The sequence below is a fragment of the Aythya marila genome, assembly GCF_965140915.1.
Source record: "Aythya marila genome assembly, chromosome: 15".
NCBI classification, from domain to species: domain Eukaryota; kingdom Metazoa; phylum Chordata; class Aves; order Anseriformes; family Anatidae; genus Aythya; species Aythya marila.
The window spans coordinates 16,794,424-16,811,158 of NC_139056.1; the positions used below are offsets into that span (position 1 = coordinate 16,794,424).

A 16,735-nucleotide genomic window follows, 5' to 3' on the forward strand; every position below is an offset into this window, starting at 1 on the left:
CTGCCCAAGCTGGCGGGAGCAAGGGGAAACGAGGAGCATCTGCCAGCCTGGTCCCGGCCCCAGCGTGCAGCCCCCTTGGCCGGTTGATTACCAGCAGTTTGCCTCCACGTCCGACTGTGGGTTAACTATGGGCAGCCTCTGCCTGGAAAGGGAAGGGTGTAACTTAAATCTGAACTGTCACATTTTTAGAGGTGCCACTTGGCACCAGGACATGCCTAAAGGCCCCGGATCACATTATCTGTTGCTTGCTGTTATTGCTCAGTAAGTGTTGCCACTGTGGCTCCTCAAACAGACATGTAAAGGCTGCCCAGCTGGTGTTTGTTCATTTTAATCCATTATTTCCAAAAATGGAGAGAGGAATGCAGATGCTTGAGACTTAAAATAAGGAGCAAAACTGGCCCTTTTGTACCTGGATGTTATTCTGTGAATCTCTGGGCGATCCTCTGTTTTGTACTCCTGGATGGCTGTCAGGCAGGATTTAACAGGGAGATGCATGCAGGGCAAACTTTATTCCTTCTGCACTGGCAATCAAGCTTCTTGCAGCAATCTAATCCCTAAGAAGCTTTGAATCAGGAGACAGAAAACTGCTTTGGCAAACAACAATGCCCTGTCTACATTGGGAATCATCTGGGGACAGGGCTTCCTTCTGAACTAATGCAAAGCTTGAGTTTTCCTCTGCTGTGTTGTTGCTAATAACCATGGCATGAGTCTAGAGCGACCTGTAATTATGTTAAACACTGATAGAATCTAGGTTGTAACAATTTTAGCTATGTTTTTTTTTTTTTTTTTTTTTTTTTGTCTGTGGAGCAATCTGGTAACTGTCATTCCTTTCACAAATACTAATATCCAATTAAATCTTGCAGAAAGAATGAGTTTAATTTATCACATTTGTTTAAACCTTACAGTATGTTCTTCATTACAGTGGGACACGTGATTTTGCTGAGCTGGCGAGGGAAGAGCTCCTTTCCCCGAGATGGCATCCCCATGCTCAGCATCCGCAGGGGTGGCACGGAGCAGCAGCTGACAGGGGCTGTGCTGTCGGGGGCTGCAGACACGGAGTGCAGCAGTTTCAGCCAGGTCCTGGGTTGGTCTGGGACTTGTAAGCCCAGCTGGCTGCTGGTTCTCATCCCCAGAGCTGCTGTATGCTGGTATGCTGGCCACAGAGCCCATGGAAAAATATATTTTAAAACATCCTGACTTTTCTCTGTATCTTTTAGTACTTCGTAGTTACTTCAGGATCAATGAAAAAAAACATTTTGCATCCTGTGAAGTGCTTGTGGTACATGTGGATGCTTAGTTCTAAGCAGCTGGGTGATATTAGTTACTTAAAACTATTGTCTGTTCAAAGCCAAGTATGTGCTGAAGTGTTTTATGGGACGGTGGCTTGTGCATGTCTCAGGCATATGGCCCTGGGAGGAGGCTGACATTTTCCACTTTTCAGAGCGTAACAAAACTGGAGAGCAGTGAAATGTCAAAGTCTTTCTGTTATCATTGACTAGTTCTGCTTTGGAGCAGTTTTCTGTTTGATCTGGTTGTGTTTGAACCTCCTGGAGGAACGTGCATGTGTTTAACCTTGCAAAGCCTACAGAGTATGAGTCTTCCACCCAGGAGAGGAGGACTAATTATACAGAGATGATAGCGCTTTTAAGTAAAAAAAAAAAAAAAAAAAAAAAAGGCTTCTCACAATGGAGCCTGAAGCTCTGGATACAAATGCTGGTACTGAAGCTGCTGGGGCTGCTTTCATGCTAGGTTGGTCCTAAGTCACGGCAGGATTTTTTTGCTTTTGATGTCTGGAGATGTTCCAGTGGGTCTGTGTTTTGACCATCAACATTGCTGAGGACAGTACGTTTGTTATGCAGCTGAGTAGCTGAAGACAGTGGCGTTTTTGCCATTTACTTCTGTAATTCAGCCCAACTGTGCCCCGTGTTGGGCTTTGGGGTACTGATGCTTACAGCCACACGTTGTGCCCGTGCTGCACTGTGCTCAAACTGCTGCCTGCTTGCGTTCCTGCTGAAGGTTTTAGCTTTGCCATAGTTTTCATGTTAATGTAGTTGAAACCCTTATTAACGCAAACGAATTAAGCTGCGCTGTTCTTTATTACAAGCTCTGACACTCCTGTGTTCTCCTGTTTGCAGGAGGCAGAGTTAGCATGCCCATTCAAGCTGAAGTTTTCTGAAATATGGCAAGGTCTTCAGGAGCTGAAATCAGGCATGTATAATGTAATGCAGTTGGCAAACCTAATTATAGTCAGAGCTATTAGTAGAATGCATAATTATTTAAATTGTAGACAAAATAATCATGAAAATGACCTTCTTTGCATTATCCTGTTAAAGGTCATCTAATCAAGATGCATTAATAAATATCCAAGTTGCTCCAGGAAGATAACAGGCCACTGTAGCTTCGTTTTGATTTTGCTTTTAATTTTTCCAGCACTTGCAGCTTTAGGATAGGATAGGATATCTGCAGTGCTGCCGGTGCAGCACCCATGGCCTGTCCACACTCTCTGCTTGCTGGAGGCAGAACCATTTCATCTTTGCCTTGGACTCCTTTTGTGAAAAGACCCAAAATTGGGTGTGCGTACTGAAAAATGTGTTGTCATTTACTTTTAGAAGAAGATAGAAGCCTCATAGGGAATGCTAGAGCTGTGGCCCTCCTGGTGCTTCCAGCGTCAGTGTCAGTGGGTGCTCCTTGTCCTGCATATGCCTGTTGCTTTGTGCTTTCTATCAGCAGCTGCCACGCCAGCACTTGTAGCAGGGGCAGGGGATGTTCCTCCACTTGCCAAAGCTTGCATTATTCTTTGGAGCATCTGGGTAAACGTGTGATGGCAACAATTAGCAGTGAGCAATCAGCGGCAGCAGAAGCAGACGCCGCCTGTGCTGCCCGAGAACCAGCAGCTCCTTCAGGTTTCTGCTCTCCGGGCTGCGTCCAGGCAGTGGGGGCTGCAGCCAGCCCCTCCGTGCAGGACGACAGAGCCTCGCCACAACTTGCTGCTCGCTTTCATTGTGCTAATTAACTTCTCCAGCTCTCGGCGGGTGCCATCTGCCCCTCGTGCGAGGGCACATGCTGGCTCCTCCTGCAGGCGCTGCGGGCGCAGACGGCCGGTGACAGTTCCTGTGGGATGAAGATGTATCGGCGCTGCTCCCTCCCAGCACCTTCTGCTGCTTCCCTGGCTCCGCCAGAGCCGAGTTCGTTCGCCTGCCAGTTTGCACTTGTCTTCAGCCCTGCAGTTTGAAAAGCTCTTCTCTCGTTTCCTCGGGGAGCTGTGTGTGTGTCTCATTATGTCTGTTAAGATTGCAGCCTCCTGTTAAATGACTGGGTGGGAGACTGAGGTTGGGTCTGCGCCCTGCCTGCAGCCCCAGAGACCTCCTGGCTTGGTTTGTGCAGAGAAAAACAATCTGGGGGGCAGAAGGGGATGGTGGCATATGTGCCCACCTGAGCAGCATTGGTGAGGGGCATCCAGAAGCCCCGTGTCCAGCAGGCTGGGGTGGTTCGGAGGCCTCCCAGTGCCATCGGGCAGCCTCCAAGCTGCAGCCTGTGCAGACAGGGCTGGGGGAGCCTGCTCCGTGCAGCTAGCTTAAATAGGAACAGTGGCTCTCACACCATGCGAACGATAATAAACATTTTTAAATAATGCTGAGATGCTCGTGCTGCTTGGGGAAAAAAACAGAGCTTGTCTTTTTGCTGCTCGGTAAGCGGAGTGTATTTTATTCAGTGTTGGCAGCAGCAAGAGAAGAATAACTGTCATCTGCGTCCCTTTGTGGTTGTCTGACTAGCAGATGAGATCTTTTGTCAATAAAAATGTATTAAGTTGCTGCAAGCTGCCAAGGAAAGCTGCCAAGGGCAGGTTCTACCTGCGGCCGTGTGTTTGATGCCGAAGCAGCACCAGCTGCGATGCTCGCGGCCGTGCCTGCTCAGCCAAGCCGCCGGCCCTCCAGTGCCAAGGCCTGGTCTGGCTGCAGTGCTGCGAAGGACAGAAGAGCAAGAGAGCTGGAGGCTGGGGATGAGCAGCTCAGGGCTGGGATGGAGCCTGGGTGCAGGCAGGCGCGGAGCTGCACCGTGCACAGCCCGTCCTCAGCAGAAGCGCCAGTCCCCACTGGGGTGGTCGCAGTTGTCTTCAGTCTGTTGCCCCCCGGCTGCATCTGGGTTTCTCCAGCAAGATCGTGTGCAGGAGGAGGATGCTCCTGGAGCTTTCTCGTTAGTGTTCCCGATGCCTCACACACAGTTATCCTCCCTGGAGGGAGCGCAGGCTTTGCTTTCCAGTGTCACCTTCAGAGTCGCTGCTAGGTCGCTCCTGTGCCTCTGCTGTGAGCTGCTCGTTATGTACCACGGGGGACTTTCCCCGGGGGAAATGCGGGACCAAAATGCAAGGTTTTTGATTTCATGTCCGCGGGTTGGGATTCATTAGGTGCAGACAGCAAGCTGTCACCGTGTTGTACGCGCTCTGCTATTAAGCTGCCTAAATTGCTATGAAATTCACTTGAAAATAGTCTCTTCACATGAGCTGCGTTAATTCTTCTTCAGCAGCGATAATTTATGGCTTTCTCTGCAATGAGATATGGAAAGCAGGGGCACATAATTTTGGAGCAAACCTGAGTGGCTGTTCTGTAGAGTCCAGCAGATTTTGTCAGTACAAAGGATTAAAATAGCATCACCATCCTCAGCCTGGATGCCTGCATCCCCGAGGAGAGGAGATGGCTGCGCGCTGCTGAAGGACAAACGGTGCCGTGGTGTGGGAGAAAGCCACGCGAGCTGGGCCTGGGATTTTTATTATTTTATTTTTTTTATCGTCATGAGGAAAACAAAGAAACCTAAGTGCCCTTCATGTGTGACTTATTTTAAAGATGAACCCAAGTGAGCTGGATATGTTTTTAAAGTATTTTATGGCTCAGGCTTCTGGGCCCAAGAAAGGCTTTGGTCCCCCCCAACCTCTCACCTTCTCCCTGTTGAAGCCAAAGGCATTTCCTGATCTATGTCTCCTCTTAGCCAGGCAAAGCTGAATTTACTGCAGAAGTAAATAAAAGCCCCAACAGCATCCAGTGCAGTGTTTGCAGTTCTGGGTGCGACAAAAGTGCTCTGCTCACACCCTGTTCGTGCCCTGGTGCTGTGGTGCTGGGTCTCTGCTGCGGTGCTGTCCTGGCAGAGCCCCCGGTACCTGCCAGGAGCTGCGGGTGAGTTGTCAGAAGTTGTCAGATGGTCACACTCCCAGCTGCCAGCCGCACGCCCGTGGAGAGCAGCGGCTCCTGCAGCAGCCCCCATGGGAAGGCACGTCCCGCAGCGAGGCAGTCATCCAGCGGGCTCGGTGATGGGTACAACCCTGACGAGAGGCAGAGGTGACGACTGAGATCTCTGCAAGTCGGAGATGCAGTTCTGCAGTAGCTCATCGCACACCAGAAGCCTGCTGTCAAGCCGAGAAGCAGGAGCCTCTCTGATGGGTAGGGACCTGCCGGTACCGCTCAGAGCCAGCAGCTGCTCCTCTTGTTCCCTGGCGCACGTGCTGACCTGCTCGTTTCAGCTCCCATCCTCGGGACATGCAGGCATCTCTCCGCGTGGAGGATGACAGATCTGTGGCAGTGCTGATGAGAAAGGTCAGAGCTTCTCAGTGCAGTAAAACACTCTTAATGGCATTTTCTAATTCTGCTCCAAAGAAAGCTTTTTCTGTCCTGTTCTTTGGGGACCGTGCTGCTCTGGTAGGAGTGAAGGAGGAGCAGATTTTCTTTTCTTGGCAAACTTCGTTTTAACTGTTCTTGTTTTAAGTCTCTCAGCATCTGCATACGCAATGATCTCGTCATCTCTGTCTCTGCGGTACAAAAATAGGCTCTTTGTGTAAAGACTTCAGCCTTGATGGAAAATGATACCCAGAATTTCCAGGTTCTGGCACGTTCCACCACACCAGTGAGGGTGAGGCAGGTCCCTCCCGCTCCCTTGTGCTCAGGGAGCAGCCGTACATTCCCCGAGCCCGTTCCTCCGTCACCCTCGTGCCCTGCTGGGCTCCAGCCCTTGGCTGCCTCCAGCTGCCAGGTCTCTGCAAACCAGCCCCTCGGGTGTGGGCAGCAGTGGGTGAAGCCCCAAATGCCCCAGTGATGGATCTGTCATCCTCTAAGCAGAGGATCCCTGCCCCGCAGCCTCGGGATGCTGGGGGCTGTTTGGAGATGCTGTGGCTGTTCCACGGCAGCACGTCTTGCCGCTGAAGCGCTGCTCGCTGCGTGCCTGGATTGCCTCTCTCTGACTTCTTTGAAACTCCCAGTTCCAGGGGGAATTTAAAATCGTTTGCATGAGGTGGAAACTGCCTCACTTTGCATTAAGCTTGTGTTTTTTATGAATGACTAAAGCTTTCATTTGCCTAAACAGGAATATCTCTATCTAGAAGGGAACGCAGCAATTGGAGTGCTTGGGGGCGATTCCTCCCCGTGCCACGCGCTGCGGTTTGGCAGGCCTGTGGCTCGTGCTCGAGGTGCCCAGGTGCTGCTGGCATCGCCCCGGTGCCATGAGGGCAGGGATGGGCGGCCAATGCCCCCCAGCTGGGGCTGCTCGGACCCAGGGGTAGCCCTAACATCAAGGCTTAGGTTTTCTGTGCTCACTTGCGTCTCCGGGGAATGTAAAAGGCTCTTGAAGGTACACTGTTACTTACCAAACTGTCTTTTTGGTAGCTGGAGGTTGTCAGGAGATGGGTGAATTGTGAACCCTCTTCTCAGGCCTCCTGTCACACAGCTGACAGGTGAGCTGCTGGGAAGAGGCATCCTGCATTCGGTATCAACAAGAGGTTTGCTTTGGGTAAAACGTGAGAGATTTCCAGCTTCAAGTGCCATAAATTTGCTGCAGCTTGTACCTAATCCCTTGCACTTAGCAGGTTGAATTAAATGAAGTTCAATTGCTTGTCCGTCTTTCTGGTATCGCTCAAGTTATCTGTGACGTTGAGAAATAATAGAGAATATTAGTGATTAATGCAGCTGAAAGCTTCGGTGCAAGAGTGGTAGGAAAATTAATTTAAGGGGAAGGTACTGTACTGGCAGCTATGTCATGCTAGGCTCTGACTCTGCTCTTTATTTATTTACTTAGCCTATAGTGTCCCGAAGAGGTGACTTTCCTAATGCCTGGGCACCTTTCCAGGCCATTAGAAAGCCAGTCAGCTCAAATGACTGAGCCAGGAGCTGTGCCTCATCCCTAACCTCTAAACAATTAACCTGAGATGAAATTAAGCCAGCCGGCACTTGCCGTGGTCTCGCCCTTGCTTCAGCTCTGCTCCCAGAGTCTGAGGAGAGAGGTTTTTAAATGTGACCCCCCTCAGGTTGGGGGCGTTTTGCTGAGAGCCTCTTGGCTGCCAGGGACCCTTTTTGGCAGGGCAGCGGGAGGCAGGGGGGGCCTTGGGGCCGGACCCCCACTGTGGCACCAGGGTCACCGTGGGAGCTGGTGCTGGCAGGGCGAGGACGTGCTGCTCGCAGAGCCCAGGAAAGGCAGGGGCTGGGGCGTCCTGGTGCTCAGGGCTCCCTGAAAGCAGGGTCCTGCTTGCGAGGCTGCACAAAACTGTAAAGGGGCTGCAGTAAACCATTGGCTTGGCATGCAGTGCTGCAGGAGCATCAGCAGTTGGCTTTAAGGAAACTCCAGATATTGGAGGTGCTCCTTACGCTGCTCAACTCCCCCAAAACGTGCTGGGGAGGGCGGGGTACCAGGGCACAAAGAAGTTTACTGGGTAGTCTTAGTACAGATGGACATCACGGGTGCTTTTTCTTGCTTTACCCACTGGGTTGACGTGCATTTTGGGCGGTGTCCAGGCCTCCTCTTGGTTCTCTACATACCAATTTCACCTGGTGTTTGCTGTGCTGAGACCAAGTTATTCAAAAACAATAAATCCCTAAACAAGCCAATGCCTTGCTTTTTCATTGTTATAGCAACACAGAGAGAGAGTAATAACGCTGGATCTTGGTGGCTGCTGGAAAAGGTCCACATCAGTCGGTGGCTGCTGACTGAAGTCCATTAACGGCACCTCTGAAGCCAGCTGGCATGCAGAACGCAGAGAACAGAGGTTCCCTGCCAGTATTTGATGCGAGTTTATAATCTTTTTCTTCTGTTTTCCTCCTAGGATCCCCGGAGCAAACACAAGTTTAAAATCCACACGTATTCCAGCCCCACCTTCTGTGACCACTGCGGGTCGTTGCTGTACGGGCTCATTCACCAGGGGATGAAATGTGACAGTAAGTGCTGGAACCGGCGGCTGCAGTTGCAGCAGAGGAGGCAGAGCAAGGGGTGGGGGGGCCTCACCTGGCGGCAGGGTCTGGGGGTGCCACTGGTACCCAGAGAGCAGGGGTGGAGGTACCCAGTCCGCTCCAGCACTTGGGTCTGCAGAAGCCCTACCTCAGGCACGGGAGCAGCTGGGGAGTTACACGGAGAGAAGATGGGGGATGGAGGAAGAGGGGGGGATAGGGAGAGAGATGAGTTATTTTCCAAGTCAATCTTGTACATTCCTATTTAAAATGACTGTGACTATGCAGCGTCTGCTTACATGCTTACGCCGTCTGCGGGGAACAGCATACTCTGGTGCTCACCATGTGCTGGTTTTCTCATAAATATAGAAGCTTGCTGACTGTTATGGGAACAGTGTATTCATTATCACCTTAAAATGTTACCAAGTAGAACTGAGTTAGTTGAACATATACATATATATATATTATATATATATACAGGTAAAGGCATGGGGTATTTGATGCCCTTTATCAAGTCCTGGTGAACCCAGCTGAATCCCCAGCATTTAACCATGGGTGGGATGGAAGAGAAGTCTGATAAATCTGTAAAATTATTGAGTAATTAGAGCGAGGGCTACAAGCCCTGCAGTCGAGATCCAGGGATGCTGGTGGGGCCCCGTCTCTGTGCAGCGCTCTGCTGCAGCCCCAGGTCTCTGGCTGGGTTTGGAGGTCCGTTTGCTGCGTGTTTGTCCCCAGGTCCCTCGCAAACATCCCCACTTAAAGGGAGAGGGGTTCTTCCACCCAGCCCACCTCAAACTCCCCTTTGAGCTGTGGCAGGATGGCAGGAGGTGCTGAGCAACCCTTTCCTTCTCTCCGCAGCCTGCATGATGAACGTGCACAAGCGCTGCGTGATGAACGTCCCGAGCTTGTGTGGGACGGACCACACCGAGCGCCGGGGCCGGATATACATCAGGGCCGACATCGAGAAGGATGTTCTAACTGTCGTAGGTGGGTGTGTGGCACGGGGGCGAGCCCTGGCCACGGGCTTTTCAGGTCCCAGGAGGGAGGGCTGGGAGCTTCTCCATTCAGCTCTGCCCCGTGGAGAAGCGCGGTGTTTGTTTTGTGCTGTCCGTGCGAGAGCCAACGTCCATTTCCCATTATCTGTCCATGTCTTTAACAGTGTCTGGGCCTCTCGGTGGGGATTTGGGATGGTGTTTTTGCCTGGCTAAAGCTCTGCAGCCTGCACCCAGGGCTCTGGAAGCCGCAGCGTGCGCCCCATGCCCAAGGTGTTTGCTGTCCTCCTGGCTGCTGCTGAGCCACCTGCCCCGCACCGTCCTCCTGGGGGGCACAGCGGCCACCACCCCGCTGGTACCTGCTGCCATCACCCTGGCTGTGCCCGGCGAGCAGTGCCAAGTGTTGCTGCTCTATCGCAGGCTTTGCCCTCAGAAGTGTGGGGCTGGAGCCACAGGCAGGTGGCTGGGGACCACAGGCAGGAGTGGGGTGCGCAGCAGTTCCCTCGGAGGTGCCTGAGAATGACTAGGGAGGGGCACAAGCAACCTCAGCCTTGCATATGAAAATTATTTTTTCCCTTAAAGGAGAGTTTCACTGGAACACAAGACTTTATTTCGCGGCAATACTGCTCTCTCAGCACCTTGCTCCAGGAGACAGGCAGGACTTGTACCCAGCCTCTCGTGGCATCCCGGAGTGGATGGGCACACAGAGCTCCCAGTCCCACGAGCACAGAAGGCTCCCAGACACCGAGGTGGTGTTCCCGTGGCTCAGGAGGCAGGGCAGAAACTCCCTCAGCCCTTTCTGTGCAGCTGGAATTTCTTTTCTTCAGCTGGGTTTGAAAGACTGTTTTATTTCTGGCCCTTTATGGAGGTGTTGGTGAAAACATGTCATCTGTTGGCTTTTCCAGAAAGGCAAGGAAAATGTACTGTGCTCCCCAGCTCTGCTGCATAGCTAATGAAGGAGTGGGAGCACTTCGAGAGTGGAGAGACTTTGTGCACTCACTGCTGAGTTTCCTCCTACCTGACCAGGCAGGTGAGGGCCTTGGGCTTTCATTGCAGAATTCGGAAGGAGGTGGAAATGTCCCCCCAGACCCAAGCAGACGTGGCCCTGGCATTTGGGAGCCACGCGTGTGCAGCCCGCAGCTGGGCACCACAGCCTGTGCTGCCGGCGTCTGCTTTGGCTCACATCCAGTAGGGCGACAGATTTCCGTTCCCTCGGTGGCTGCTTGCTTCAAAAAGGCAGAGCCTGCAATAATTACCGGGTTTGTGGCAGTGTTTTTTTGGCAAGGAGAGGCCAGAACCTGTAAAACTGGGGCACGGTTGCGGCACAGCTCCTCCAGTGATGCAGCCTGGCACGGGGCGCTGGGGAGATGGGGCTGAGCCAGCCGGGGGCTTTCTGTTGGGGCTGATTCCTGGTGGGTGATGCCCTTTACATGTTTCCTGCAGAAATCCTGGTTCGGGGCAGGCAGGGAGCGACAGCACAGCATCACCAGCTGCAGTCCCATGGCAGTGGCTGCTGGGGATGAAGCCTCATCCCCAGGGCACCTGCGTCCCCCTTGGTCCCGCACGGGCGCATCCGCAGCTCACCGGCACCCGGCTGGCGGAGCCCAGAGGGCTGAACCCCGACCCAGACAAGCAGCAGCCTCTTTGAAGCCAGTGCTTTCCTGAAACAATAAAACTAAAGCCCCCCCTGCTGCCAGCCTCACAAATTTGTCTGCATTTCCAAGCCCTGCACACGGTCTCTCTGCTGCCAGCTCCTCTTATCCCGGCCAATTTCCTTCTGCTGCTTCACGAGGCAGTGCTGGACGCCGTAACGTGCTGAGCTGCTGGGGGGGTGCAGGGCCAGGGTCTGTTTTTGGGGGGCTTTCAGTGATGCCTAAGCACCAGTGTACCTGGCTGCATGGCAAAATGCAGATTTGGTGCTGGGGCAAGATCTTTTCTCCATCCTGTCGGGTGTGCAGGGCCCTTGTCCGAAAATCTATTAAGCTTTCCCATGGCCCAGAGCATCGCAACTGGAGCATGAGGTGTGAAAGGTGCCTCGGTGCTTGGCAGCAGCGAGCAGGCAGCGTGAGCCGGGCAGGAGCAAGTGCCTGCAGGTGGCAGCATGGGCATGGCGTTGGAGCTGAGGAAGTAAAGGCTTTTATTTTTTCCTTGATTTGAATTTGACAGGGATTTGCGAAACGCTTTTTGGTAGCGTGCTTTTCTTTTCTCCCTCTTTCTCTGATTCTTTTTCTTCTAATGATAACCTTTTCCTCTCGATGGAAAATGCAGCTCTTTGGTTAAACAAAATGTGGTGTTTGATCTGAAATGACTTGTTTGGTCAGCCAGCAATATGCAGAACTGCATCTGCTCGTACCCCCTTTTTGAAGACCATGGTTTGCCCCAGGCAGTGTTTCTCCCTCCCTCTGAGACCTCCTCTGCACGCTGGCAGCAGACAGGACGCTGCTGCTCTTATCAGCACAGTGGGTGCTCGTGATCCTAATCTCACAAAATGAAAATCAATAAGAAAGGAAACATGTTGAAACATGACACAAACACGCGCTGTGAAACTCGCTGCCGCAAGGTGCAATTTTAACCACAAACCTCAACACGACATGGGAAAGGAGTGGATGTTTTGCAGGGACTCAAGTTCCAGGCTCGTACGTAGGCTGTGGTTTCCTTGAGCTGTGCTCACGTTTTGCTGCTGTACAGCACTCGACATGGTACAGTCCTGTCTACAGCATGGTCTGTAGATACTAAAATTGTAAATAAATATGGTAATACAAGAAAAATCCAAGTTACAATATTCTTAGCTCTAAAGAACTGGGATGAACCTCAAAGCTATGGGGTGGACAACTGAAGAGAGCGGCTTTGTTGGTTCCCGTGAGGCTTGGGTGGTGGCTGTTGTGCGAGGCAGGAGATCAGAACACAGCAGCTGAAACCACAGATTTCTCCAGGTCCACGAAATGTGCACAGAATGGTCCTGGCTGGCTCTCAATGGAGTTGACTTGTGCCAGCTGCAGTGATGTGATCGGGAGCAGCGCTGGCCCTGGCTGATGCTAGCTCTGAGGGCATGGGTGAGAGGCTGGTGGCAAGGACCCAGCCTCGTACTCCTAGGGGACAGGCACTGGGCTGGGGCTGCTGTGCTGGGCCCGGAGCTGCCCCTCCTTGGAGCTCCAGGTTGTGTGAATCACTCCTTGGTGTTGGGGGAGCCCCCTTACAGCTCTGGTCACGCTGTGCACTGAGTGCAGTTGTATAATGGTGCACCCAAGAGTGCAGCTTTGCTCACTGCAATCAAAGCCCTGTGAGTGCAATTGTCTGTGGCTGCAAGGGTGTTTCTGAAGCACTGGGATTCATTGGTGTTCCCAGTGTCTAAAAATGCATGGCGTTGTCTAATAATAAGGTACCTGGACAAATAAATGTCACCTTCCTAAGGCCGTGGCTCTGCACCATTGCCACAGGCTTGGTGTGTGTCTGCCCAGCCGGTGCTGGGACAGGTGTCTGGGGGCATTATTATTAGGACTCAAACCAGCCGGCATCCCATCCAGCTACACAGTTCTGTAATGTTCTTAGAAAGTGCTGTCTTCTCTCCTGAAGCACCAGGGGTTGTGGGAGCACCATCCATGCCCACAGGCGGTGACTGCAAGCCCAGGGGCACACGTGGGGCCAAGAAGGAGCAGAGAGGGCCGGTGCCAAGCTGGCTGGGTCACGCTGAGCATTGCTTTGGGCTGTGCACGGCACAGGGGGTGCCAGGCCCAGCTGGCTCCCCACGCTCAGCTCGCTCGTTTGGCATGCTTGGTGCTCGGCACAGAGCAGCATCAGTTGTGCGAGGCATCCTACGTGGTGCCTTAGCAGGAGGCAGGCTTTGGCTCCAGGCCTAATTAGACAAGACGGATTTGAGCAGAAGGAGAAACGTGTTTGGACGTCCAGCACTCCTGTGCAGTTAGACGGGCTGGAGCTGAAACTTACCTTCAGCACTGGCAGATTGGGACGCAGCGAGTGGATGCGTGAGGCTGGGACACCACAAGCAAGTGGCTAGGAATGGCTAATTGTGCTAGCAGCTCTGCTTGCCAGCTGCGTGACTTTAAGTGGGGACAAAGCCTCCTTGCAGCCGGTGCTGGCCACGCTGCCGCAGGAGCATGCCCTGCTGAGCTGAGCACCCCCCTGAAGCACCCAACCTGTGCCAGCCACCACGTGCCCAGCCCTGTGCAGAGCTGTAGTGGTGAGCTGCTGGAGATAAACCTCAGCACCTTGGCTTCCTGACATCAGCTCCGCTAACTTGGCAATAGTCTTTGGAGGCTCTCGCCCTTTCAGAAGGGCAGTCACACGTTGGGTGGGATTTTCCAGCTGGAGGCTTGGGAGTCTGCAGGAGCTGAGTGGTGGCTGCTGAGGAGCAGAGGGGGCCAGGAGGTGGCGGGGATGACAGCAGCTGCTCTGCTGCACAGCCCCAGGAGGGCTCTGTTCGGTTGCTTCTCCTTTAATGGCAAAAAGATCTCTGTTTGTCTCACCCACCACGTAAACCACAGCAAACTCACACTTATGGCTTTGTCATACTAAGTAGGTAGTGTGGGCCGGGTTATTTAGCTTGAGCTGCCTGATGAAATAAAAGTGATTTTTTGGGCCTGGTAAACAAAGTGTTTGGGTACCTAAAAGTCCTTCAAGACTTGTGAGACTGCCAAAACAAATTAAGTCCCTTCAAAAGCCACCTAAAGATGCTTCACTGACTTGGGCAGATTTTACCCCAGCCACTTCAGGACCCTGGTCTGTTATGCTCAGCAAGCCTACAGACACTTGCCAGCATTATTCCCTGCTCTCAGGGGTTGCCGGCACTCGTTGTTTCACCTGAAATGCAAAGAGGATCCCCTGGGGCCGGTCACTGCTGCTCTGTGCCCACAGGTGGGGGCTGGCCAGCTCGGAGGGCAGCAGCGCAGCCAGGTTACACAGTTCTCTGCCCCCACGTGTGGTGTGAACCAGCAGCCAGGTCTGCAGGCGATGAGACCCGCGAGCGCGGCGCTGATCCCAGCGCACCGGCTGCCGTGCGCACCCGCGGGCATGCGCGAGCTGCAGCGATGCAGCGGCAGGACGCTGGCGGGTAGGAGCGATGTGCTGCGTGTCTGCGGCGTGCCTAATGTGGAAGGCAGAGTGATGGAGTGTGACAGGGCATAATTTGGCTAATGTTGGACAAGAGCAAATGTATATTCGCCGTCTGTGTTCTGTTCTGGGCTTTGATCAAGTATCTTATTAGCAGGAAAAGACTGCTGGAGAAAGTGGGAAATTGTAGCAAATTAAAATGTCATCAAGGCGTTGCACATTTTTGCTTCCATAATAGAAAAGCTTCCCAATGCAGATTATTTTGAGACTGTCGTATTAAGAAACATGAATATTTGAGTTTGGGAAACAGAGAAGCAAGAGCATACGAAGCTAAGTCATTGCGTGGCTCAGAGTCCATTAAATCTGGCGCTTCGCAGCTCAGGCTTCTCAGAGGCGGCAAGGCAGTGAGGTGCACAGAGCTTTGTCATGGAAATTGTTTGATATTAGCGGCAGGAAGGACTCTGCTTGTACATCGCTGCTGCCTTGCCTGTCTCCAGTGGGAGATGGGGATTGTTCAGTGCTCTGTGACTGCGGCCTGGGTGCGTGCTAAGGCAGAGCACCGTCCTAGTGCAAGGGCTGGTGGTCGTGTGCCCTGCATGTGGGGCTGGGAGCACCACATCCACTTGCTATGGTCAATGGACCCTGCCCCAGGGAAGGGAACTTCTTTTCCTGCCCATGCTGGGGCTCCCAAGCTGCCCTAAGCCCTGCCAGCGCCCGCAGGGTTGGCACGGGCTGCTCGGACTGAGCCTTGCTATTTACTGAGCTGATGAAGTAAAACATTGACCAAAACTGAAACCAATTATGCTACGATTAGATAAAAGAGCTGGAAGTGCATTAATTAATAATCACCAGCCCAGGAAGATGCGGCCGTAATGAGTCCTGTGCCTTTTCTATTGTATAAGCATGTGCAAATATATTCTTCTGCAGAGCATTAATTAAATGTTCTAATGCACGAGGGTGCTAATCTGAGCGCCAGGTGTGCGCTGTGGTGTGGCTGCTCCCAGACGAGGATGGTGCCTGCTGCTGGAGGGAGGAAGGTGCAGTGCTGCAGGAAGGCTGCCCGAGAGCCTTCCCCTGCCCGAAATCCTGCTCAAAGGGTGTGAGAGGGGGGCACCGCTGGCAGTTCTCTGCACATTGCTGGCCAAGGCCACGGTGAGGTGTTGGGGCGGCCAAACTCGGGCCTCTCCTTGCACCGAGAGGGCTTTCAGAAGTTTTTTTCCATGGTGTGCAGTGGGAAGCAGAATGATCTGCACTAAAATTGTTCCAATGGCCCTGCTTACTCAGAGATGAAGGTAAAGGATTTGGCAGCCAGTAGAAGTTGTCTTTAAGAGCTGGGTAGGAGTGGGTTTTGTTGTAGGCTTTTTTTTTTTTCTCCTTTTCACATAGAAGTGAACCCCCATATGGCACTGCATATTTAGCAAAGAACTTTCTGGTCTTTCTTTACCCAGCATATTAATTTTGCCTTCCCATGGAAACCTGGGTGCTATCGGTGGGCAGGCAGGCGGCAGGGCCAGCAGCAGCCCTTTGCTGCCAGCAGCTGGGGTGCCCCCACCCTGCGGTGCGAGCCTGGAGCCACCCTCCTGTGCCTGCCACCGATCCGGCTGGCAGCAGAACCCAGCACGAGGCAATGCAGGGATCTCTCATCCCAGGGCAGCCGAGTGCTCCTCTGCCAGGACTTCCCCGTGCTGCAGTGCCCACTGGGCAGGAGAGGCCACTCTCAGAGCAGCCTCGTGTGATGTGCCTGGGGAATCGGTGAAAAATCAGTCTTGTCTACCTGTGCCATTGGAGGCACAGCGATGTGACACTGCGGGGCGAGCAGCGTGCGCACAGCATCAGCAGGGCTGCAGCCCAGGCACACCCCCACCATCCCCGTGTGCCTGCACAGATGTGTGCGGAGGTGGCCGTGGGCACCGCTGACGCTGCTGGTCCCCCTGCCGTGGGCAGCTGGGGGCACCATGGGCTGCCCCTGCACACCCCATCCCTTCCGCAGCCCACGGTGCTTTCCCCAGGCAGCCGGTGCCTGCGCCCACATCGCCCCCAGTGCTGGTGAGGCCCTGCCATGCACCTCCCGTGATGTTTGCCCAAGGCCGCAGCAGCTTTTTCTCAGCAGGTTTGGTACCCAGAGTGGTTTAAGATCACTTACTTGAAATGAGACCATAATTTTCTTCTCCTCGCTGTTAATAATGATGTTACTACTTTGCAGTGATGCACAAAACTGTCAGCACATAAGAGATGTCAAACTATTTTACATCAAATTTAACTGTCAGAGAAATGCCATAAACTGAGAGAATCATGTTTACTTTAACACAAGGTATCACTACAAGGCTTTTAAAACTATCTTGCACTTCATTGTTGTTTTCTGCTTGGAAAACAAACAAACAAATAAAAAAAAACAGAAAGTTACTTAAGGTCAAGCAGAAGCATTATTTGTTTTAATGAATAGATATTATTATTCCCATTAATGAAATTTCTAGGTCT

General features: G+C 52.7%; 1 protein-coding gene across 2 annotated transcripts in view; it reads left to right on the forward strand.

Annotated features, from left to right (window-relative positions):
• The window catches only part of PRKCB (protein kinase C beta), a 113,258-nt gene that overhangs the window by 51,619 nt on the left and 44,904 nt on the right, over nt 1-16,735 (forward strand). For both annotated transcript variants that reach the window (XM_082772683.1, XM_082772682.1), the window contains exons 4-5: nt 8,078-8,189; nt 9,057-9,185. In XM_082772683.1, coding sequence (XP_082628809.1) covers nt 8,078-8,189; nt 9,057-9,185 — 241 coding nt within the window. The remainder of the gene's footprint in view (nt 1-8,077; nt 8,190-9,056; nt 9,186-16,735) is intronic.